Below are 22,791 nucleotides of genomic sequence, written 5' to 3' on the forward strand. Positions count from 1 at the left end.
AGGGTAGGAAACTGCAAGGAATGCGGAGGAGGCCGAAGCATCCATCTCTTTAGAACAATAACCCAATCATCTGATGTATTATTTTATTTTATTTTCTAGTAAATTTTATGGACACACGGAGGTGGTTGTATGTGATTATTTGAACGTCTATATTAACATTTCTATATTAACATTTTTGAAAGTATATTTTTGTTTATGCTGTTTTAAGTTTTAATTATTTAATTTTTTTTTACAACATTAACCCCTAAAACAATTCCATAAATAACATTGCAGATAAACTCAAATACTACATTCTTAAATTGACCAACATTTGTTACATTTATTGCCATAAAATTTTAACAACATCTATACATTCCGATTTTTCCAAAAACAACTCTACTCATTAAAGTTTTAACCCATTAAATCTCCAAAACTATTTTTATGGATGCTAAAATCTCTCAAATTTAAATGATATATAACAGATTTTCCTTAACAAAAGTTTACAATATCCATAATTATATTAACATTAATAAATTTCCTAAACCGAAAATCCAATTATAAAATGTCACATTAAATATGTTGAAAACCCCCATATAATTTGGTTTATTTTTTTATTTTTTGAGGAATTACCAAAAAAATTAAAATTCTATTAATTATTATAAACTATATATATCGACATGAAAAAATTATAAACTATATAAGTATGCTAATTTGGTAAAACAATTAACATAATTAAACTTGAGAAAAAAATTTATTTTGATTATTTTTTTTACGCAAAAATTTATTTTGATTTTGGTGAGACGGGTTGACATTAATCTTATATAGGGAGTTAAGTGGAATTGTTTTTTTTAAACACTTTTAAATTTGTACCAGGAAATAAATGTATTACTAGACTATACATATACTACACATATTGAAATCTTGAAAACACCACAATAATATTTTAAATTAAAATTATTAAATACCTGTAAAATTTTATATTTTTTAAATTAATAAAACAATAATAAAATAATAAATAATACAATATAAATTTAAAATTTTTAAATTAAAAATATTGTCCCGCTGATTAAATGCTAGTTCAAGAGTGAAAAGAGACTAATTTCCTTGCACACTTTTTTTTTTTTTTCCTTTTAAAAATTGGGAGGGAAGGGGGAAAGGCGGAGACGGGAGCGAGCGTAGCTCCAGCGAATCTGAAATGGCCAACGACAATAATCTCTCCAGCTTGGCTCACGAACTCCGTGAACGGGTCGCCGCATCCTCGTCCACTCCGGCTAACAACAACTCTTCCGGAGAAGAAGATGATGCTCTAGTGATTCGATTTCGGGTAGTCATGCCCAATCTTTTGAATACCTACCTTGTTCCTTCTCTCGGTAATTACTGTCTCTCTCTCTCTCTCTTTTGTTTCTGTTCCCTTGCATAATTTCTTAGCTTGGATTGGATTTTGCTGGAATTCGTTTAGGGTTAACCTAGGATGTTTACGGTGGTTTCATGTGGCTCCTCCTACATCTGTTTGTTTCACTACTGATTTTGGACTCCAGTTTATCGATTGAGTTCCAATTTCTCTCGAATTAGCTACTTTTTTTTAGAAACGCAATTTCATAGTTCCTTGTGCGTGGACAGGTAACGGGAGGAAAGTTACAGCTGTTCTGAAGCTTGTTGGTCATACAGCAAGGAACATTCCAGGAGTTTTCTATCACGGAAGCCCAGCGGCTATTCTCCCTGTGATTGCTCGTATTATCCCCTTCTTTGCTGAACCAGACTTTGTGTAAGTTGTTTCGCTTGGAAATTGGGTGTGCCTAGTTCCTTATCTAGGTCATATCTCCTCCTGAACTGGGTGTCACTCCTCAAGAGTTTTCCTCTAATGCTTTCTTTGGTATATCATTTGCAGTCCTGCGCATGGATTACTACTTGAAACTGTTGGCTCTCTCTTAATGTTGCTGCGTTCCAACTCAAGGAAGGCGTACCGGATGTTCTTCCATGACTCTTTGCAGGCCATTGAAGGTGATACTAAGATTTAGGACTTTCTTCCTTGCTTATCATAATGATTCGGCGTCGTTATCCAACTGATAAGAACTTTATGTACCCCACAAGTATCGTTTTGTTCGATGCAAATCATGTTAGAAGGACCCACTATATAATTGGAGTTTGTTGCTTGTAAATCCGACTCCGTGAATGTTAATAATACGTACTATGGCTCCAAAGTTCTTTAACTTATACTGAACTAACGTTCCTTTTCTGTGTCCAGATATGCAACCTATTGCATCACGTCACTCAAATGAACCAGAAATCTGTGAATCTCACATCCCATTTAGGTGTTTCTGTATGTCCTTTTCTGGAATTTGGGGTGATACTTGTCATCTCTGTGATCTGCCAGATGCTAATAAGCCCAGAGATGGGGATGGCCTTGTGTTGAACTTATTGGGAGCCGAACGATGGCAACCTTTTGCTACTTGTATCCTTAAGCTCATCTGTAAATGCCTAACTGAGGGGACACTCTACGTCCACGGTCTCATCCATACATCATTTGTCAAAGCTGCTTGTTCTCTACTATGCGGTGGTGGTGCAGATGTGCAGATGGTGAGTAACTATTTGTTCATAAGCTTGGTGATTTGGTTTATCAGATCGATTGATAGTGTCACTGGTGCATTTAATTTTTATAGGGGATGTGATGATTTTTGGGACATTAATCTGATATCTGATTTTATATGGAAGGCATGCTTTGAAGTTGCTTCTCTTGTCGGATCAATCCTTACTTTCAACATCCTCCCTCATGTGGGCTTGATACAGTCAATCATCCTCCTTTTAAGTGCAGATGAAGAAGGACTTCCTGTGTACAGGTGTGTTCCCACATATCAAAACATCTCTTTTGTTTTATTTTGACATGATTGTCAACATGATTGTCAGATTGTGAATTTAAGTTTCTGTTTACCTTCCTCACATTTGAGTGTGGAAAAAATATATTTGTTAGATTGCTCTTTTCCCCACTGGTTCAGTTAATCTTCTCCGATGAAGTTTCAGAATATAGATCTACCTTCACTTTGAACTTTAATTCTGGGTTTGTGTAACAGAAATGCGATTTACGATGCTACTATTGGGCGTTTCCTTACGGCATTATATTCCAGCTGTTCTGATGTCGCTATCAAACTAACTGCAGAAAGTTTAGTGTTGGTCTTCCCTCATGCTTTACAGAGAACAAACAGTGAGGAGCTTAAGGTATATTTGGATCTGTTTCTTCTTATACACATGTTCCACTCCAATGAATTTCTGATCAATTTTTTATTTTATTTTCACTGGTACTCTTTCAACAACTTTATGGGAAATCACGTGGGATATTTATGTATGTAGGCTTCCCTGTGCGGAGCATATGCACGGATTGTGAAATCTTGTCCTCCTCGTATATGGAAGCTACATTGCCTTCCAGAGTTGCTTCATCTTTCAAAACCTTGTTATCAATTGATAGAATGTTTTAAAGCAGTTCTTGTAGTTCTTGGACCTGGTTGTGTTCGACGTAAGACAACCAAATGTGGTAGTCATACATCAACAGCAAGTGATACACCTGTCCTAGAAATTAACGTTGGAAAAAAAAGGCATATTAAGGATGGACGTGCTTACAAAAGGAAGCGCCAAAAGGTTGGTGATGATATTCAACGAGGGGTTTACTTGGATCCTGAATTTTCCAGTGAGACTGATGGAAAAGATGCTGTTAGTCTGCGTGAGATGCTTATTTCAACTGTAGAATCTTTAAAGCCTCCACCTGCTGGACCTAGTCTGTTACAGACTGAAATTTCAATTGTGGCACTTACCATGCTCAGCAATGCATTTTGTTTCTCTCCCTGGACTGACATGACTCATCGCTTGTTTCACCAGATGTATGCCTGGATTCCCTGGATAGCTGAGCAGGTAACCAGAAACACCCCAGTCCCGATTCTTTTACTAGCATTTTCGATTCCTGATTTTATTTTAAACGGTATGTATGTAGGTTGAGAAAGAAAATCCTATAATGTTCGACATTTCTATTTACTTGGAAGGAATTCACAATGTGCTGCTCGTGCCTGGTAAGTCTCCTTTTCCATGAAGTCTTGACATGTTTTTCCATGCTAAATAATGTGTTGACCTTTTGCTCTATACCCGTTTGGGATTTATCATCTGTTAATGTGTTCCCCTTTAATCAGATTTGGATTCACGGTATGAATATACAAGTAAAGGGAATGATCTGGTTGCCATACAATTCCTGCTGAAGCTTCCTTGGACGCACTGCATGCTGTTTAAGAAGCCTAGCTCTCTAGTAAAGTCTAAGTGTTTATCTGTGGGAATATGGACAAAGCTTGGTTTACAAGATGGGAGTGGTTTTGATATTTTCAATCGGGCTCTTTCTGATGATTTTGAACAAGTGCGAGCTGTTGCTGTTATCTCTATGCCCCTCAAAGTTCTTTTCTCTGGTCTTGATACCCTTCTTCATATATTCCCAAGACTGGAGTAAGTAGATGAGATAAAAACGACATAATAAACGAAGTTCATATGGCTGTTTTTGCTTACTAGTCCTTTTCAAGATACTCTTAATGACATAGCTTAACTGTTCCTTTGTCTTTTATTCATAGGGATTTGTTGAAAGAAAAACAATTGATGGTTAAGAAGGTCATTCCTCAGTCCCTTGGCTTCTTATCTTGTCTTTATGGGTCAAGTACAACCCGCTCAGAGAAAACTGCATGCCATTTATTCCTACATGAAGATTTGAAGAAAGATGAGACTCTGAATTGTCTACTTCAAGGGTTCCAATGTTCAAAGTGTGATAAATTTATCGAAAGTAAAGATGAGAAGCATTTCATAATCATAGAGCCTCCAGAGATGGTGAAATTGGAAATGGACCATCATCGTGATTACTTTAACCTTCAATTATATTTTAATCTTCTCAATGACGAGTCTTCTGAAGAGACTCAGCTAGCCTGCGTAGAAGTAATAAGGAGAATTCTTGGCCACACACCCCCAGATGTTCTGGTCAGAACAAGGTCTCAATGGATAGAATGCCTTGAATATCTGTTACTTCATGTTAATACAGATGTAAGGGAAGCATTCTGTGCTCAGATTGGTATCTTTGTACAGCATCCTATTTTGGGCTGTTTGTTTCATGGTGAAGATGCTATGGAACAAAGTTGCGAACAAAAGTTTTTTAGTTTGATTGAACATTCTCTAGCAACAGCGAAGGATCTTCTTGTCATCCAGACTCTACTGGAAACGACAGCTGAAGTTATGGTAGCTGTTGATGTTACCAGTGAGCTTTTCTTGTTTTGCCTTTTCCTGCTGATTGATCAGCTTGATCATCCAAACTTGATCATCCGAATAAATGCTTCAAGGTTAATAAATCGGTCATCCTACATCCTTGTGAAAGGGGGATTTGCGACCCTACTTTCCAGAGTTGCTCATATTCAAAATGAGTTGTTTGATAATCTATCTGCCAGGCTGACCAGCCGTTCAAATGTAGTAAGAGAATTCGCAGAGGCTGTTTTAGGTGTTGAAACTGAAGAACTTGTGAGGAAAATGGTCCCTGTTGTTCTTCCTAAGCTCTTGGTATACTGGCAGGAAAATGCTGAAGCAGCCAATACCTTGAACGAACTGGCAAGGTTATTACACACAGATGTGGTACCGCTAATAGTTATTTGGTTACCCAGAGTTCTTGCATTTGCTCTGAATCAAAAAGAGGACAAGAATCTGCTCTCAGTTTTGCAATTGTATCACTCACGGATTGGTTCTGACAACCAAGAAATTTTTGCTGCTGCGTTGCCTGCACTCTTAGATGAGCTTGTATGCTTTGTGGACATTGCTGATATACCTGAGACAGATAGACGGTATATATACTCGCGTAGCTTCGTACTTTTGAGCAGAAATTGCTAGTTGGAAGTAGCATGAAAGTTTCTTAAATTTACATGTCAACAGAAATGGCTAGAGGTTGTTTTTCTTAGTCGCCAGAGGAAAATGCATTCATCATTTTAAACAAATAACTGAACGTCCTGATGTTTGTTTGTTGTTTACTTTTTATGACGTTTGATTTTAGTACTTTGTTTTGCAGGCTACAGAGACTGCCTGAGGCAATAAAGAAGATCTCAAAAGTTTTAACAAATACCGAAGATCTTCCTGGATTCTTACAAAATCATTTTGTTGGACTCCTTAACAGTATTGACAGAAAAATGCTCCATGCAGATGATATTTTTCTTCAGAAACAAGCGCTGAAGCGTATTAAGCTGCTCATTGAGATGATGGGCCATTATCTCAGCACATATGTGCCTAAGCTTATGGTTCTCCTTATGCATGCCATTGACAAAGATGCACTTCAGAGCGAGGGTCTCTTGGTCTTGCATTTTTTTGCAAGAAAGTTGGTTGCTGTATCGCCATCTAGCATAAATTATGTGATTTCTCAGGTATTTGCGGCACTCATCCCCTTCTTGGAGAAAGAGAAGGAAGGTCCTCATGTTCATTTGGAGGAAGTGGTAAATATTCTTGAAGAACTTGTTTTGAAGAATAGAGATATACTAAAGCAGCGCATTTGTGAGTTTCCCCTCTTACCTAGCATACCGTCTTTAGGAGAATTGAACAATGCTATACAAGAAGCACGTGGATTAATGAGCCTGAAAGATCAGTTCCGGGATATTGTAAATGGTATGAAACATGAGAACCTGAATGTTAGATACATGGTGGCATGTGAGCTAAGCAAATTGCTGTATCACAGAAATGAAGATGTTGCTGCACTAATTGCTGGTGAACTTGTCTCAGACATGGAAATCGTGAATTCCTTAATCACATCTTTGCTACAGGGATGTGCAGAAGAATCTCGAACTACAGTGGGTCAGAGGTTTAAGTTAGTCTGTGCAGATTGTCTTGGAGCAATAGGTGCTATTGACCCTGCCAAAGTGAGAGTTGCTTCATGCAGTCGTTTTAAAATCCAATGCTCAGATGATGATCTTATCTTTGAGCTCATTGATAAACACTTGGCAAGAGCTTTTAGAGCTGCACAGGATACAATCATACAAGACTCAGCTGCTCTTGCCATACAGGAATTACTAAAGATTGCTGGTTGTGAGCCATCATTAGCTGGGAATGTTGTTCTGTTTACCCCCCAGGAGTGTGTACAAGTCAATGTATCTGGTTCTAGAAGATGTGGAAGTAACAGTGAAGTGAAGGATAGGGGGGAAAAACTATGGGATCGCTTCTCAAACTATGTTAAAGAACTAATAGCTCCCTGCTTGACTTCAAGGTTTCAGCTTCCAAATGTGTCTGACCCTGGATCAGCTGGACCAATTTATCAGCCTTCTATGTCATTCAGAAGGTGGCTATCCTACTGGATAAGGAAATTGACAGCACATGCAACTGGATCCCGTGTAAGCATATTTGCTGCTTGCCGTGGCATAGTGCGTCACGATATGCAGACAGCTACGTATCTCTTACCATACTTAGTTCTGAATGTTGTTTGCCATGGGACTGAGGCAGCACGGCTTAGCATTTCAGAAGAGATCCTTTCTGTTCTTGATGCTGCTGCATCAGAAAATAGTGGAGTGACAATAAACAGCTTTGGTGTTGGTCAGAGTGAAGTTTGTGTTCAAGCTGTTTTCACGCTTCTTGATAACCTTGGGCAATGGGTTGACGACGTGAAACAGGGAGTAGCACTCTCATCGTCTATGCAGTTATCAGGTGGTAGGCAAGTAGCACCCAAATTGAAAGACCAGGTTTCAACCTTAACAACAGAACAAGATCATCTTCTTGTACAATGTAAATATGTGTTGGAGCTTTTGCTTGCTATTCCCAAGGTGACCCTTGCTAGGGCTTCTTTCAGGTGCCAAGCTTATGCCAGGTCATTGATGTACCTCGAATCCCATGTACGTGGAAAGTCAGGCTCCTTAAATCCCGCAGCAGAGAAGACAGGCATCTTTGAAAATGCTGATGTCTCTTCTCTGATGGGAATATACAGCTGCCTTGACGAGCCTGATGGTCTTTCGGGCTTTGCAAGTTTAAGCAAATCGTTAAGTTTGCAAGACCAATTGTTGATAAATAAGAAATCTGGTAATTGGGCAGAAGTTTTCACTGCATGTGAACAAGCCCTTCAGATGGAACCAACATCAGTTCAAAGACATTCTGATGTTCTTAATTGCTTGCTTAACATGTGCCACCATCAGACAATGGTCACTCATGTTGACGGACTAATTTCCAGAGTACCTGAGTACAAGAAAACGTGGTGCACACAAGGTGTACAAGCTGCATGGAGACTTGGAAAGTGGGAATTGATGGATGAGTATCTTGGTGGAGCTGATGCAGAAGGTTTACTATTCAGTAGCTCAGAAAGTAATGCCTCCTTCGACAGAGATGTAGCAAAGATTCTCCAAGCAATGATGAAGAAAGATCAATACTCTGTAGCTGAGAGAATAGCAATTTCCAAACAAGCTCTCATTGCTCCTCTAGCTGCTGCAGGCATGGACTCCTATACACGAGCATATCCTTTTGTTGTCAAACTGCACTTGCTAAGGGAGCTAGAGGACTTCCAGGCGGTTCTTAATGGGGATTCATATCTGGAAAAATCATTTTGTACAAGTGATCCGGTGTTTTCGAAAGTAGTAGATAACTGGGAGAACCGACTCAGGTTTACTCAATCATCGTTGTGGACAAGGGAACCTCTCTTAGCTTTCCGAAGACTCGTCTTTGGTGCCTGTGGGCTTGGTGCTCAAGTTGGGAACTGTTGGCTTCAATATGCAAAGCTTTGCCGTTTAGCTGGACACTATGAGACAGCTCACAGGGCAATTTTGGAAGCTCAGGCTTCTGGTGCACCTAATGTTCACATGGAAAAGGCGAAACTTCTTTGGATCACTAGGCGTTCTGACAGTGCCATTATAGAGCTACAACAGTCTCTCCTGAATATGCATGAGGGAGTTGTTGACTCGACTGTAATTTCTTCTATCAAAAGCTTACTGATGGCTCCCCCGAATCAAGAGCCTACAGTTCGTAACACACAATCTTTCAAAGAAAAAAAAGATGTTGCAAAGACTCTTCTTTTGTATTCCAAATGGATCCATCACAGTGGGCAGAAACAAAAGAAAGATGTTTTAAATCTTTACACCCAAGTCAAGGACTTGCTGCCCTGGGAGAAGGGATATTTCCATTTGGCTAAGTATTATGATGAACTATATGTTGATGCAAGAAAGTGTCACCAAGAGAGCTCTTTATTGAGCTCTGCAGGCAGTAAAAAGGGATCTGTCTCGTCGAACTTAAGCACTGAGAAAGCAGGGTGGGATTACCTATTTAAGGGAATGTACTTCTATGCCAAGGCACTTCACAGTGGGCACAAGAATCTCTTTCAAGCACTTCCGAGGTTGTTAACACTATGGTTTGACTTTGGTACTATCTATAAAACAAGTGGCTCAGCGGGAAATAAAGAATTGAAAAGTACTCATATGAAGGTGGTGATTGTGGACTCTTTCTCATGGCTGTTCACTATTTAATACTTCTTATTGCATATATAATATGTTTTATTATTTTCGCAGATAATGAGTTTAATGAGAGGCTGCTTAAAGGATCTACCAACCTATCAGTGGTTAACTGTGTTGCCTCAGTTGGTTTCTAGAATTTGTCACCAGAATGGGGATACAGTACTCATGGTTAAAAATATCATCACCTCTGTTCTACATCAATTTCCTCAGCAAGGGCTCTGGATTATGGCAGCTGTTTCAAAATCTACTGTTCCTGCTAGGAGGGAAGCAGCTGCAGAAATCATACAAGGTGCACGAAAAGGTTTTAACCAAGGTGACAGAGGCCACAATTTGTTCATTCAGTTTGCTAGTGTGACTGATCATTTCATTAAACTGTGCTTCCATGGAGGACAACCAAGATCCAAGGTTATCAATATAGCGACTGAATTCAGTGCCTTGAAAAGAATGATGCCGCTGGATATCATCATGCCAGTTCAACAATCTCTTACCATTAGCCTACCAGCATTTGATATGAACAACAATGAACGACACTCTGCCAGTGTATTTTCTGATTCAGATCTACCAACTATTTCTGGTATAGCTGATGAAGCCGAGATACTTTCATCCCTTCAGCGCCCAAAGAAGGTATGTTTTTCCTTTTTTCACGGATTGAAAGCGTCATCCATAGTATACGATTCTCTGCACTGCGTTCTGCTTTAGCTTCTTTTATATATCTCCCAGTATGGGCATTATACCATAGCATAAAATCATTTTATCTTTGAGAATCAGTCCTACAAAATATGCCTTACCAATAGATTATATTTTGTATTCAGATCATTCTGCTGGGAAATGATGGTATTGAGTATCCATTCCTCTGCAAGCCCAAGGATGATCTCAGGAAAGATGCTCGGATGATGGAATTTACTGCGATGATAAACCGCTTACTATCCAAATATCCCGAAAGCAGGCGAAGGAAGCTATATATCCGCACCTTTGCAGTAGCTCCTCTGACTGAAGACTGTGGTCTGGTGGAGTGGGTTCCACATACACGTGGACTCCGCCATATTTTACAAGATATATACATTTCTTGTGGAAAGTTTGACCGGCAGAAAACAAATCCGCAAATTAAAAGAATATATGATCAATGCGCTGTTAAAAAAGAGTATGAAATGCTGAAGACCAAGATCCTCCCTATGTTCCCTCCGGTTTTCCATAAATGGTTCTTGACGACGTTTTCTGAACCAGCTGCTTGGTTTAGGTCACGTGTAGCTTATGCTCACACCACAGCAGTTTGGTCCATGGTTGGGCACATTGTTGGACTTGGTGACCGTCATGGAGAAAATATCCTCTTTGACTCTACTTCAGGTGATTGTGTTCATGTAGACTTCAGTTGCTTATTTGACAAAGGCTTACAACTGGAGAAGCCTGAGTTGGTGCCATTCAGATTGACCCAGGCAAGAAAGAAACTGCAAAATTGTTTTGTGTGTATTCTGTTGGTATTTTGTTTTTGTTTGTCATAACAATGAACTGTTATTTTCCAACCACAGAACATGATCGATGGTTTGGGCATCACTGGATATGAGGGCATCTTCATGAGGGTATGTGAAATCACTCTCACAGTGTTGAGGACACATAGGGAGACATTGATGAGCATACTGGAGACATTCATCCATGATCCTCTTGTGGAGTGGACAAAAACACACAAATCAAGCGGAGTAGAAGTTCAGAACCCACATGCTCAGGTTTGCATAATCATCTAATGATTCTCTTTCGTGTCAGTTCTTTTGCCCTTTCTTTTTCTTTTTCTTTCTAATTGCTTGAGACAACCACATGATTTGGCAATTATAGCGGGCCATAAGCAGCATTGAAGCCCGGTTGCAGGGCGTGGTTGTTGGTGTTCCACTACCGGTAGAAGGTCAGGCTCACCGGTTGATTGCTGATGCAGTCTCACTTGAGAATCTTGGGAAGATGTACATCTGGTGGATGCCCTGGTTCTGATGAAAATCTCTGAACCCCGCTGTTGGTTGCACGCTACACCAGTTTGCATAATACCACTTATGTTAATACAGTAAGTTGATATGCAGATATAACCATCCTATGAGACCCTAAATTATTTCAACAGTATTCTGAAAGTGAAATATGTGCCTCCTAATCGTAGATCACAATAGACTTCAGTTAATACTTTATGGGCCGCCTATGAATACATGGGTGGCTACAAATCTTTTTGAGTGTAACTTATATTACTCGAATTGCAGTTGCAGTGACCCATGGAAATCAGGAGTATATGATCCTAGGAGTATTTGAGTAGAAACACCTTCCCGAACGGAGAGTTCATGTAGCTAGGCTAATTCTAATTATTATAGTGTTTTTTATTTATTTTGCTGTACAAAAAAACTTTTTGATTAACCAGGTTTGATGACATGTGGCTACATAAGATTGCATAAAAGCATAATCTGCAACTATTGCTGTTCTTTCTCTAAAATCTAAAATTAGAAAGTATGGCACCAAAATATAATACATATAATATTAAAATGATAGCTGTGATATCTATTTTAATGATCGTGCTATCATGATCATGTTACAGGTGTGTATTTAAGTAAAATATCAAATAGTTAGTCAAATTAAAAATATATATAAACTTAAACAAAAGAATTATTCATATTAGGAGATTAAGTACAGCCCCCCCCCCCCCCCCCCCCCAACACAAATCCGCTAAAGGAGCCGTACAATGTCCTAAGTTGAGCGCAAAATCATGGACCCACCAGGATGGCCCCACACTATTCTGAATAAATCCCCGAGCTGTAGCCTGTAGTACAACCAGGATTGTCACGCGAGGCGCCAGCCTTCAAACTTTCTTATCTAGTTCTGTTAAATTGGTATGCCAATTTATATAACGACTTGCCTCATTTGGCAGAGTGAAGGGAAGTTTAAAAAAAAAAGAAAAAAAAATTATACGAAAAAGTGAAGTGTGTCGGAAGATCCAAACAGTACAAAAACGAGGAAACGTCTCCTTCTGCAGAAAACCTATTACACAAAAATCGTGTTGACAGAGTCAATGAAAAATTTAATCAAAAATTGAGTTGAAAGTGAAACTGGTAGTTTAATTCATCTCCAACGTTTTTTTTTTTTTTTTTTTTTTTTTTTTTTTTTTTAATTTTGAAAATATGATAAATAAATGATACAAGTATGTTCAAAAAAGAATAGCCGGCGATTGGGTCAGTCACCTTTTATTGGAAGAGGACAGAGAGGTGCAAACCAAAGCGCAAAGGAGCAAAACAAAAAAGAGATGCAATTTGGAGAAGAGCATGGGATGATCAGTTGGTGGTGTCTCGGCTGTAGAACTGGTCGAGAGTTTTTGCCGGTATGCGGTGAAGCAACTCACGGGGGAAGATCCTGAGGAGTGTCCATGCCAGGTCCAGCGACTGGAAGATGTTACGTGTATCATACGCTCCTTGTGCCACAAAATTCCTTTCAAATTTGTCCAAGAACTCCAGATAAAGCTGTTGCATGCACACCAAATTAATTTTCATTTTTTGAGTGCGAGTGACGAAGAAACGCTGAGCAGAAAGAGAGAGAGAGAGAGAGAGAGAGAGAGAGAGAGAGAGAAACCAGATCCTCGGACGAGAGTGCTTCTTCTCCAACCACGGCTTTCATTGCCTGTACGTCCTTTCCAATTGCATAGTTTGCATACAACTGATTAGAAACATCAGAGTGGTCCCTGCGAGTCATCCCCTCACCAATGGCACTCTGCACAACACACCAGATTGATCAACCAAATCGATATATCCGTTTCCAATCCGATCTTACAAGACTTTCCATTACCTTCATGAGCCGAGATAGAGAAGGAAGGACATTGATCGGTGGGTATATCTGTGGAACACAAACATCAGCTGTATTTAGCCCACAACTCTCTTGAAGAAAATTTTATCGTCCGCAACATTTTACCTGTCTATTGTGAAGTTGCCTGTCAATATAAATTTGTCCTTCTGTGATGTATCCGGTTAGATCTGGTGTGGGATGTGTGATATCTGATCGACGAAGAAGTAAGAATATTTGTAATTCTGGAACATCAAAAGACTAGTACAAAAACCCCTAAATTCGTTTGGCATATATGGTTAGAACTACTACGAAGAAATTACCATCGTTAGGCATGGTTAGAATTGGAATCTGAGTAATGGAACCTTTTCTACCTCAATTCGTCCAGCTCTCTCGTATATGGTGGCCAAGTCAGTGTACATGTAACCTGGGTACCCACGCCTACCGGGTACTTCTTCACGAGCAGCAGAAACCTAGTGCAGTTATCAACTACATTAGGCCCTTGTATCACTAAGACTCTAAGAGGATATCTATATCGGTTGTCACCTCACGAAGGGCATCAGCATACGAACTCATGTCTGTGAGAATAACAAGGACATGCTTCCCACATTCATATGCCAGATACTCAGCTGTAGTGAGAGCAATACGAGGAGTGATGATACGTTCAATAGTGGGGTCGTTTGCCTGTAGATAAAACATGAAGTCAAAGAAACGTTAGAGATGTATGTAATATATTCAAGGCATATATATAAACCTTGATTGAGATACTTGCCAAGTTAAGGAAAAGTGTCACTCTTTCCATCGAGCCATTCTCCTCAAAATCACGTTTAAAAAATTGTGCAGTCTCCATGTTCACACCCATGGCCGCAAACACAATGGCAAAGTTATCATCTTCCTGGTCCTTGGAAATTCACAAACAAAGTTGATACGTTAACGTCAATAGCGTTACACAACCTACAGCTTCAAAAATTACAGTATAGTTTTGGTTTGGATTAGATAAATCGTTGCACAAGCTTCACTCTGGGAAAAAATAATAATAATAATAACTTGTTCAGATCAGGCCTCTAAATTTGGAGAAAATGAGTGGACAATGTTATAACCGTCAGGCAGCATAGTCATATTTGCATCTGCGGGTAAAGCAAATACCTCAAGGAGGTTATCTGACTTCTCTAAACGCTTAACCAAACCAGCCTGACGACAGATCTGAGCAGCAATTTCATTGTGAGGGAGACCTGCGGCAGAAAAGAGGGGAATTTTCTGTCCTCTAGCAATGGAGTTCATGACATCAATGGTTGATATCCCTGTCTGAATCATCTCTTCAGGATAGGATCTCTCGCTAGGATTGATAGAACTTCAAGAAATATCCAAGTAAGCCTCAGGCAAGATAGGTGGACCATTGTCAATGGGCTTCCCTGACCCATTAAATATGCGTCCAAGCATATCCAAAGAGACGGGTGTTTTTAAAACCTATGGAAAAAAGAGATGGGCAACAAAAGTGACACTCGAAACATTATATATGTAGGAACAAGAGAGTAACATAACATACCTCCCCTGTAAATTGCACAGTGGTGTACTTATTGTCAATTCCAGATGTTCCCTCAAAGACCTGGACAATCAAAGGCGAAGAAGACATATATAAACTTTCTCCCCCCATCAACTTCATGAACTAAAAGTTGCATTTTTGATTCATTCAGGGGGAAAAATAAAAAATTGTAAAAAACCTGAACGACAGCTTTCTCCCCATCAACTTCAAGAACTTGACCACGTCGAGTAGTTCCATCCCCAAGACGAATGTTAACAATTTCTTGGTATTTAGGTCCCTGGCGGCATCCAACAAAAAACGTAACACCAGAGGTCACTTCACTTCCGATCCAATAAAATTTATTTTATTTGGACAACAACAAAATCCAAACTGTAAATGGGTGACAATTTTTTCATACATATTTACAGCAATAGTTTGGGAAAATACTCGAAAAATAATTATCTATACAAAAATATGTCATCAATTAGGCAATAAATATTTCATTTAAATGAGGTAATTAAACAACATATCAAATTGCTGTAAATATATATCTAATTTCATTTAATAATACAAAAATATAGTATTGTCTAATTTCATTTAATAATTATCTAATACACTACACCTGTTGTTATATGTGGCCTAAATATATATACTTCATCTTTGAATTGTTGGTGGATTTGAATCCGCCACTTAACACATGTTAATAAGCGTTACAAAATCAGTAAACGTCGTTAAATTTTAGCAAGATTAAAAAAACTGAAAATATATCTCATCTATTTTTTTTTTGATTAAATGTTAAATTATATTCAAAACAAATAAACATTTTACATGGCTATAACAGAGCTTTTCTTAAAGAGTAATACAGAATACTTAATAGGACATTGTTGCAAACCAAGCTTGAATACTGTGGCCACCACCGATCGTACTAAGTCGGTTGCGAACATTCTTATCAATCAGTTTGGTAAGTTTGTCTACCGTAGCAGGTGGCTCTCCATGTCGACGGTCGTTCCTCTCCCTCCACAAAGAATGGATCGTGTTCTGAAACGTATAACCCAAAAGGAACCTTGTGGACTTGTCCAAAACGTTGCCACTAACTAAAGTCAGCACCTCCAACCAACTTGTTGTACACCTGTTCAGTAGAAGGCCTTTAACAAGCTTTTCCCAGACCCGTTGAGAGAAGGGGCAATGGAAAAACAAATGCTCTCTTGTTTCTAGCGGATGACTGCAGAAGACACATTTTGGGTCGATATTTTGGTTCCAGACCTGCATTCTCTCCCCAGTAGAGATCTTGTTTTTCACCACTAACCAGGTGATGAAAGCAAACTTTGGGGTCGCATAGGGAAACCAGATGGCTTTGTGAGAGTCCAAAACTGGTTTAGCTTCACGTATATGTGACCATGTGTCCTTCGTTAAGAACTTACTCTGATAGCAATCATTCTTACCTTTCCAAAGTGCTATGTCGGCCTCCCCTGTTCGTGATGATTGACACTTCCGTATTTCCTCTTCGACGAGATTAAGCGTCGGCTGTCTATGATCCCGTCTCCTCGGCATTTCCAAAACATCAGCCACAGAGCTAGAAAGCGGGATACCTAGAGCTATAGGTCCCCTATCTCCAAGCTTGTCATAGATGCAACCCAATGTGCTCCAATCATCAAACCAAAAAGAGGTGGATTTACCATTTCTCACGTCAACCCGAAAGAACTGTTTAGCTAGAGATCAATATTTAAGGAGCTTCCTCCAAATCCAAGAACCCGTATATGAGTTGCCTTTCTCAGACCACAACGAGCCTGACCGGATGAGATATCGATGATATATCTCATCTATATTTCATTAGTTATTTAACACATCACCATTTTTGGTTGGAAAAAATTACCTCATTTAAATGAAATTACCGTCAGCATAGTCATATTGCATCTGCCGGTAAAGCAATATATACCTCAAATAATGTTTTAATGAAATTTTCAAATCTTGATGCAATTTGATATGTTGTTTTTGATGGCTTTTTTTACTATATTTTCATTTGTGGTTCGGTGGTTCCCATTAGCTCCTTGGCGTTGTACTGTTTTAGTTTAACAAACTTTACGAAATCAGCTGCAATCACAGTCTCTTCGCGGCGCAAGGGACCTTGTATTATTATTGGCTTCAGCCCACACCATCTTTACTGCCTCACAACCTAGCTAGTAGCTTCTTTTGTTTCGCTATGGTTTTTGCACTTGTGGGTGTATGTAAAGAGATGTGTGGGTAATGCCATGGCCACAAACATAGACATCATACACCAAATTTTGTATTATTGTTTTTTACCCTAAAATATGTTAGCATTCATTTTTCTTAATTGTATGCAGATTTATTTTTTATATAGAGACTATACTTGGGTTCACCTTTTCATTCACCTCTCTTATTTAAACCAATCAAATTATGTCATATCATATTAAATAAAATAATATGAATAGATATTTTTAAAATCATTAACAAAAAATAGAAAATATTAACTTCAGTAAATCCAAATCGACACATAATCTTGTTTAATTATAAAATTTAAACTTTAATTCTTATCTATAAACCTAAGCCAATATATAATTCCGTTTAATTGTAAAATCTAAACACTGATTCTCATTTGTCAACCCAAACCGATACTAATTCTCATTTGTCAACCCAAACCGATATATAATTTTTTTTAATTGTAAATCTAAATCCTAATTCTCATTTGTCAACCCAAACTGACCTAAAATTTCATTTAATTGTCAAATCCAACCTCTAATCATCTTTTATAAATCTAGACCGACATATAATTTTATTTAATTGTAAAATCTAAACTCTAATCTTCTTTTATGTTTATGTTTGACAAAAAAAAAGTATTCATTTCTAAACTCAAACTGACATATCATATCATTTAAATGTAAAATATAAATCATATTTATAAATTCAAACGACATATAACCTTGTAAATCAAAACTCAAATATATAAATAACGTTAAAAAATGTTTCTTTCTTTTATTAAATACTCTCTCTCTTTCATAATATATGATATTTTAGTGGTCTATTTTTGTTTCATAATATAAGATGTTTTTCACTTCTAGACAACTTTTAGATTAATTTTCTATTTTTTATAATTTATTTTATGATGTCTTATTTATGATTGATTAAACTTTTAAAAATAAATATTTCTTATTATGCGTGTTTTTAGCTAAAAGATCTTATATTTTGAAACAGAAAGAGTAACCTTAATATTTTCATTTTTTTTTCTTTTATTAGTTGAAAAAAAAAGGAGGTAAACCCAAGTATTTTAATTTTTCTATATTACTCATATAGTATGAATTAACATTATTTATTTTTCTCTCACAAGCAATAATAGAAACAGAAAGACATGGACCACAAATAAAAATACATGCCAAAAATAAAATAAAAAATTTGTTATACATACCAAGAATGAAATAATTTAGGTAAGTACCGAAAAAAAAAAAAATGATGAATTCTTTTGCTTCCACGCTTCTAATTGTGTAAAATTTGACGCAAAGATAGATAATCGTTAGTAACTAAAAAGGTATCTACCGTCCGCCGTTCCAATCTGACGGCTATCGTACGAGCCGTACAAACTTAGACTCAATCTAACGGTGTAAACAGAAAGATCATAATTAAATCCCTCAAATCGGATAGTAGTAGTGTTTACCTCTCAAGTTGTTTTTTTGTTTTTTTTGTTTTTTTCTTTCTTCGATAGAGAGAAGAGAAGAAGAAAGAAATGGCTACCGCAGCTCTCTCCGCCGCCCGACCCAACCGCCTTAACTCAGTCTCCTCCGATGTCCCTCTCCATCCGCTATATCTCCCTACCAAACTCCAATTTCCTTCCGGTAAGACTCAGCTGTGGCGCTCCACCGCGATTCTCCTACCTCCACGGCGGCGATGCGCTGCGCCAAGAGCTAGTTCTCGCGCCGACGATTCTCCGCCGCCGTTCGATATGTCTGTAGAGACGGCGCTTAAGGTTCTCGGTGTCTCTGAAGGAGCTTCCTTCGACGAAATACTTCGCGCCAAGAAATCGATCCTTGCTTCTCGTAAGGATGACCCCAGCGCCATCTCGCAGGTGACACTGTTTTCAATTCGAAGAATTTTCTCAATTTCAGCTTTTAGTTTCAACCAATTTTGCTAATTTTGTTTAGGTTTTTTTTTTTCCATTACTACTGCTACTCGAGAGTTGAGTTTTTAGCTTCCAAGGCTCTAGCTTTGGGCTCATGAATCATGGAAATGTATAGTTTCGTGTTTCTTGTTCTTGAGCCTCACTATCTAATCCTTGTTTCTCAGGCTGAGGCTGCATATGACATGCTGCTGATGCAGAGCCTTAACCAACGCCGAGCAGGAAAAGTTGTTAGCAACAACATACGCTACGCTGATGTTAAATCTAGTAGTAACCCTCTGGGAACAGGTACCGTGTCTCAGTGGATCAAGAATCCCCCTGTCTCTGTTGATACGCCATCCACTAGCGATCTGGGTATACAAGCTGGAGTCTATGGAGCCATGATGGTTTTGACTTACGTTAACGGTAGTTCCTTGGAGTCTTCTGGGATGCCTTATGCCGGTGCCGATGTTCCCGGACTCATACTGGCCAGTAGCTTTGGAGCTTCCCTATACTTCATGACCAAGAAGAAGGTCAAGCTAGGTACTGATAAACTTCCATTGCATCTTCTTCTGAGCCTCCTCACCATAAGCGAGAGAGCACCTCTCATGTTGTTGTTATCTGTGTTGTTACAGGAAAAGCAGCTGCGTTAACAGCAGGAGGATTAGTGGCTGGTGCAGTGGTGGGATCAGCCGTAGAGACCTGGCTCCACGTTGATGTGGTCCCTTTCCTTGGTCTCCATTCCCCAGCTGCAGTGGTGAGTGAATTCATTGTCTTCTCTCAGTTCTTGGTGTCTCTATGCTTAAGGTAGAACTTTGTACATTGGGCTTCTGCAAAATTGGCTCAACCTTGTCACGCTGGTATATGTACTCTGTTTATATTCATTTTGTACAGAACACTCAAAAGTAAACAACTCCTAGACATCACTCTTCATGCTCATATTCGATTCCTTGGATTTTTGAAGTTTCTGTTGCGTAAACCAAATCAAAAGGGCGTCGACAAAAAAACAAGAATAATTACGCTTGTCATCATTATTTTTCCAGTTGACGCCTACTAACACAGTTAACAAACAAAACTAGCATATAGACTAGTTACAGATTTTAGAATGAATATGGACTCGGGATAATTGACTCAGGAGCCAAGGGTAGTTTCTGTTGGCATGATGCAAGGCCCTCTGACTCAGCTCTTGGAAGTGGCAGCAGACCCCTTGGTCAATCTACTTCAGATCAGAGCATCTCATCTCTTGCTTCTTTGCTGCTTCTTGTAGCACAGTTTTCACCAGCCGCTTTGCAATTCCCTGAATTCCATTTACCATCCAAGTTGTGTATATAATACATTCTCTTTTTATGTCCTCTTACTCTCCCTCTCTCTCTCACACTCTACAAATGGTAGTAATTGTATATTTCCTTGCGTCTTCTCTCTCCCTAGACATCCAGACAAGACCAAACCCACAAAAACCAACTGCGGAGAAGTCGAACCGAGTAAAGCGATTGGGCTACACAATTGTCATCTGCCTTGTGCGTTTTAAATAGAGAGATGCGAAAATTAAGGTTGTTTTCCAACAAATAAATAAAAACAGCAGCACTGAATGTATCCGGACACTTGAGCATCATCAAGTTGTTGAATTTTTGCACCATATGTGTGATAAGAAAACGTGGTGAGCTGATTGGCGTTGGAAACTACATAATTATTCGGCAAGTACATCAGCTCAGCAAGGTAAACATACTAACATGTGAACCAACAAGGCATCTTACAGCAATTTCAGTGTAGATATTAACAACATATGATGATAAAGAAATGATATTTCCTGACAGTTCCATAAAACACAAGTTTGAGGTACAAAAAGCAACTAATGAGAGGGTCAGTTCAAACCGTACGATCCAACGATGTTGCTTACAGTTTGTGCAAAGGTTCTTGAGGTTATCTTTTTGCCAGGGACATGGAAGGGGTTCGAGACTGCATCCACGTAGGCAGCATGAAACTTCCTGAAGAACTGAGCAAAAAAAAAAAAAAAAAACACAGAATGAAACACTTGTTCATAGTTTGGTTGCTAAGAAGAACTAACGAACAAAAGAAGTAGAAGAACAAACTGTTACTATCGGAGCTTTTGGCTTAGCTAAGGAACTAGTAAGTGGAAAGACCTTGGTTTAAATGCAAAATTATGAGCAGATGAGGGATACTTACACTTCTCACATCGGTGTCTCTAACATCCAAATCAGTAGTGACCAAAATAAACTTAACTTTGGTATTAGTCAAGTAACCATAGCTGCAGGAGAAGAAGAACCCGTTAAAAGGAGTTATTCTAAACAAGAAAAAATTCATCAGAGAGAGTGGGAATGTCCCGTGCATACACTTTGTAGTTCACAGTAGGATAGAGCAGGCCAAGAAAAGCCTCGTTCAGAGTCGTACCAGACTTTTTCGGATTATTCACTGAAGATACAACAGAAAAAAAACCACATTACACTCTTTATATATATACCCAAGTTGTGTGATCTGTAAGAGGAACAAACACAGAGCAAAAAGAAAAAAAACAAAAGGGGGAAAAACTCGGAAAGCCTCCAGAATTTGGGAAAAAAAATCAAGAAAGAGATAGGATTTGGAGAAAAGGACCTCGCTCTTCGATGACATCGAGGGAGCAATGAACGATGTGGTGGAGCTTGAGGGCATCGTCAGCATCCGTGAAGCTCTGTATGTAAAGCGGATTGTTCTGTTGTTTTTGGATCCACAAGTCAAGACACAGGAAGATCCACATGAAAAAAATCAGAGAATCAGAATGTAAAAGTCACCTGGTGGCCGACGACGGCGACGCAAACAATCATCTTCTCTCCTTTGCAGATCTCCTCCGAATCTCGAAACTGAGAAAGAAAGAAAAAAGTTCCGACGATCGATCGATCACTTGAGATTCCGAAAACAGTCAAAGAAGAGTCATGTTTTATGGGCCGGGCTTTATTATCCATAACTATTGGGCTTTCTGATGGAAATTTTTCCAACTGATCCCTGAATTCCTTATTTCTTTATAAGGACACCCGCTAATTTTCCCAATTTATCAGACAAGTATATATAGTTTTTTTGTTATCATCGTCATGTCGTCAAGAAGTTCATCAATCTTTCCATGAGAAGTTGCTTTCATTCGACAAAAAAAAAGTTTTGGCAATCTTCTTAGCATCATCATTTCTATATTATTGTTTGGCATCTAGTGTGAAGAAGAAGAAGCCCACTTCAATATCGGCAATTCTGGATTCAAACCTTATTAATAATAAGCAAAAGAGTAAAAAGATGATCAAACAATACTATAACCTCTACCACAATTTTCTCATTCTCTTCCTATCAGCAGAAGCATCATTACATTCGAAATTTTTCAACAAACAAAAAAAAAATGGAACCGATACAGATGGTGAAAAGACAGATAGACCCAAAATGTAATAGAGAGAGAGAGAGAGAGAGAGTCATTGGCCGGATTTGAGGATCTTCCTCTGCCTGAGGAATCTAGCGATTGGAGGAGTCAACGCCATGGTGATCGGGACTCTGATCGGAAACAGCGCCTTATTGCACAAAACCGCCAGCGCTAAGGCTCCACCAGCAGATTTGGCAAGCTGTTTGGTCTTGTTGTCGGGCGTGACCAAGCCTTGCTCTTCCGGCTTCAAATCGAGGCTAGGGTGGTTAGGGTTTTCCTTGTTGGAGGAGAACCAAGGGATTTGGTACTTGTCCAAGAGCGACTCGACATCGACGTTGTTCTTGATCGCGATGTAAAACCCACTAATCGAGACGCCGGACACCGAGAAATGGACTCCTAGCGCCACTTTTCCGTACTTCTTCACAATCTCCTTTAGCCGCGTCGCCATCGTAATCGGAGATTTTTTTCCAGAAACGAAGCCGACACCAGACCCACATTGACAGAGAAGAGAAACTTAGGGTTTATCTCT

General features: G+C 38.8%; 5 protein-coding genes and 1 pseudogene across 8 annotated transcripts; 2 read left to right on the forward strand and 4 right to left on the reverse strand.

Annotated features, from left to right (window-relative positions):
* Window positions 1-1,087: 1,087 nt before the first annotated feature.
* On the forward strand, window positions 1,088-11,907 carry LOC104753908 (serine/threonine-protein kinase ATR-like). Of its 2 annotated transcripts, none has more exons than XM_087492342.1 (16): window positions 1,088-1,349; window positions 1,600-1,744; window positions 1,868-1,980; window positions 2,225-2,556; window positions 2,640-2,816; window positions 3,048-3,192; window positions 3,325-3,879; window positions 3,959-4,034; window positions 4,152-4,455; window positions 4,578-5,822; window positions 6,044-9,416; window positions 9,501-10,070; window positions 10,259-10,879; window positions 10,973-11,167; window positions 11,274-11,493; window positions 11,681-11,907. In XM_087492342.1, exons 4-15 carry the CDS (start codon window positions 2,546-2,548, stop codon window positions 11,421-11,423), a joined length of 7,422 nt encoding a protein of 2,473 aa, XP_087348468.1. In that variant the 5' UTR covers window positions 1,088-1,349; window positions 1,600-1,744; window positions 1,868-1,980; window positions 2,225-2,545; the 3' UTR covers window positions 11,424-11,493; window positions 11,681-11,907. The 2 variants fall into 2 exon arrangements, with proteins under 2 accessions (XP_087348468.1, XP_087348467.1); XM_087492341.1 differs by having other exon boundaries at window positions 1,092-1,349; window positions 2,692-2,816.
* A 133-nt stretch (window positions 11,908-12,040) lies between these two features.
* LOC104751752 (V-type proton ATPase subunit B 2-like) lies at window positions 12,041-14,609 on the reverse strand. Of its 3 annotated transcripts, none has more exons than XM_087492343.1 (9): window positions 14,388-14,609; window positions 14,014-14,142; window positions 13,788-13,925; window positions 13,565-13,714; window positions 13,371-13,453; window positions 13,248-13,295; window positions 13,035-13,172; window positions 12,650-12,925; window positions 12,041-12,449 (listed from the first exon to the last, which is right to left on the reverse strand). In XM_087492343.1, the coding sequence occupies exons 1-4, from the start codon at window positions 14,553-14,555 to the stop codon at window positions 13,580-13,582; spliced, it is 570 nt and encodes a 189-aa protein (XP_087348469.1). In that variant the 5' UTR covers window positions 14,556-14,609; the 3' UTR covers window positions 12,041-12,449; window positions 12,650-12,925; window positions 13,035-13,172; window positions 13,248-13,295; window positions 13,371-13,453; window positions 13,565-13,579. The 3 variants fall into 3 exon arrangements, with proteins under 3 accessions (XP_087348469.1, XP_087348471.1, XP_087348472.1); XM_087492345.1 differs by having other exon boundaries at window positions 13,616-13,714; window positions 14,388-14,608; XM_087492346.1 differs by lacking the exon at window positions 14,388-14,609 and having other exon boundaries at window positions 14,014-14,136.
* Window positions 14,610-15,628: 1,019 nt separating this feature from the next.
* LOC147925916 (uncharacterized) lies at window positions 15,629-16,677 on the reverse strand (annotated as a pseudogene).
* Window positions 16,678-18,186: 1,509 nt separating this feature from the next.
* LOC104751753 (protein CHAPERONE-LIKE PROTEIN OF POR1, chloroplastic) lies at window positions 18,187-19,831 on the forward strand. Its single transcript, XM_010473772.2, has 3 exons — window positions 18,187-18,838; window positions 19,057-19,411; window positions 19,504-19,831. Exons 1-3 carry the CDS (start codon window positions 18,500-18,502, stop codon window positions 19,677-19,679), a joined length of 870 nt encoding a protein of 289 aa, XP_010472074.1. The 5' UTR covers window positions 18,187-18,499; the 3' UTR covers window positions 19,680-19,831.
* A 679-nt stretch (window positions 19,832-20,510) lies between these two features.
* Window positions 20,511-21,899, reverse strand: LOC104751754 (uncharacterized). The gene is made up of 5 exons (XM_010473773.3): window positions 21,655-21,899; window positions 21,479-21,575; window positions 21,220-21,298; window positions 21,053-21,134; window positions 20,511-20,861 (listed from the first exon to the last, which is right to left on the reverse strand). The coding sequence occupies exons 1-5, from the start codon at window positions 21,823-21,825 to the stop codon at window positions 20,730-20,732; spliced, it is 561 nt and encodes a 186-aa protein (XP_010472075.2). The 5' UTR covers window positions 21,826-21,899; the 3' UTR covers window positions 20,511-20,729.
* A 201-nt stretch (window positions 21,900-22,100) lies between these two features.
* On the reverse strand, window positions 22,101-22,779 carry LOC104751755 (transmembrane protein, putative (DUF1279)). Its single transcript, XM_010473775.3, has one exon. The coding sequence runs from the start codon at window positions 22,708-22,710 to the stop codon at window positions 22,315-22,317; it is 396 nt and encodes a 131-aa protein (XP_010472077.1). The 5' UTR covers window positions 22,711-22,779; the 3' UTR covers window positions 22,101-22,314.
* Between the last annotated feature and the right edge of the window lie 12 nt (window positions 22,780-22,791).

Source organism: Camelina sativa, chromosome 16 (assembly GCF_030686135.1).
Source record: "Camelina sativa cultivar CO46 ecotype springtype chromosome 16, ASM3068613v1".
In the NCBI taxonomy this organism is placed as follows: Eukaryota; Viridiplantae; Streptophyta; class Magnoliopsida; order Brassicales; family Brassicaceae; genus Camelina; species Camelina sativa.

Coding starts and splice junctions, on each gene's coding strand:
- LOC104753908 (XM_087492341.1), top strand. CDS start 1,175: ATGGCCAACGACAATAATCTCTCCAGCTTGGCTCACGAACTCCGTGAA. Junction 1,350..1,599: donor CTACCTTGTTCCTTCTCTCG/GTAATTACTGTC, acceptor GTGCGTGGACAG/GTAACGGGAGGAAAGTTACA. Junction 3,880..3,958: donor TTCCCTGGATAGCTGAGCAG/GTAACCAGAAAC, acceptor GTATGTATGTAG/GTTGAGAAAGAAAATCCTAT.
- LOC104751752 (XM_087492343.1), bottom strand. CDS start 14,555: ATGATTCAGACAGGGATATCAACCATTGATGTCATGAACTCCATTGCT. Junction 13,926..14,013: donor TGACACTTTTCCTTAACTTG/GCAAGTATCTCA, acceptor TTTTATCTACAG/GCAAACGACCCCACTATTGA. Junction 13,715..13,787: donor ATGCTGATGCCCTTCGTGAG/GTGACAACCGAT, acceptor TAACTGCACTAG/GTTTCTGCTGCTCGTGAAGA.
- LOC104751753 (XM_010473772.2), top strand. CDS start 18,500: ATGGCTACCGCAGCTCTCTCCGCCGCCCGACCCAACCGCCTTAACTCA. Junction 18,839..19,056: donor ACCCCAGCGCCATCTCGCAG/GTGACACTGTTT, acceptor CTTGTTTCTCAG/GCTGAGGCTGCATATGACAT. Junction 19,412..19,503: donor CAAGAAGAAGGTCAAGCTAG/GTACTGATAAAC, acceptor GTGTTGTTACAG/GAAAAGCAGCTGCGTTAACA.
- LOC104751754 (XM_010473773.3), bottom strand. CDS start 21,825: ATGGATAATAAAGCCCGGCCCATAAAACATGACTCTTCTTTGACTGTT. Junction 21,299..21,478: donor CGATGTCATCGAAGAGCGAG/GTCCTTTTCTCC, acceptor TTGTATCTTCAG/TGAATAATCCGAAAAAGTCT. Junction 21,135..21,219: donor CCTACTGTGAACTACAAAGT/GTATGCACGGGA, acceptor CTTCTCCTGCAG/CTATGGTTACTTGACTAATA.
- LOC104751755 (XM_010473775.3), bottom strand. CDS start 22,710: ATGGCGACGCGGCTAAAGGAGATTGTGAAGAAGTACGGAAAAGTGGCG.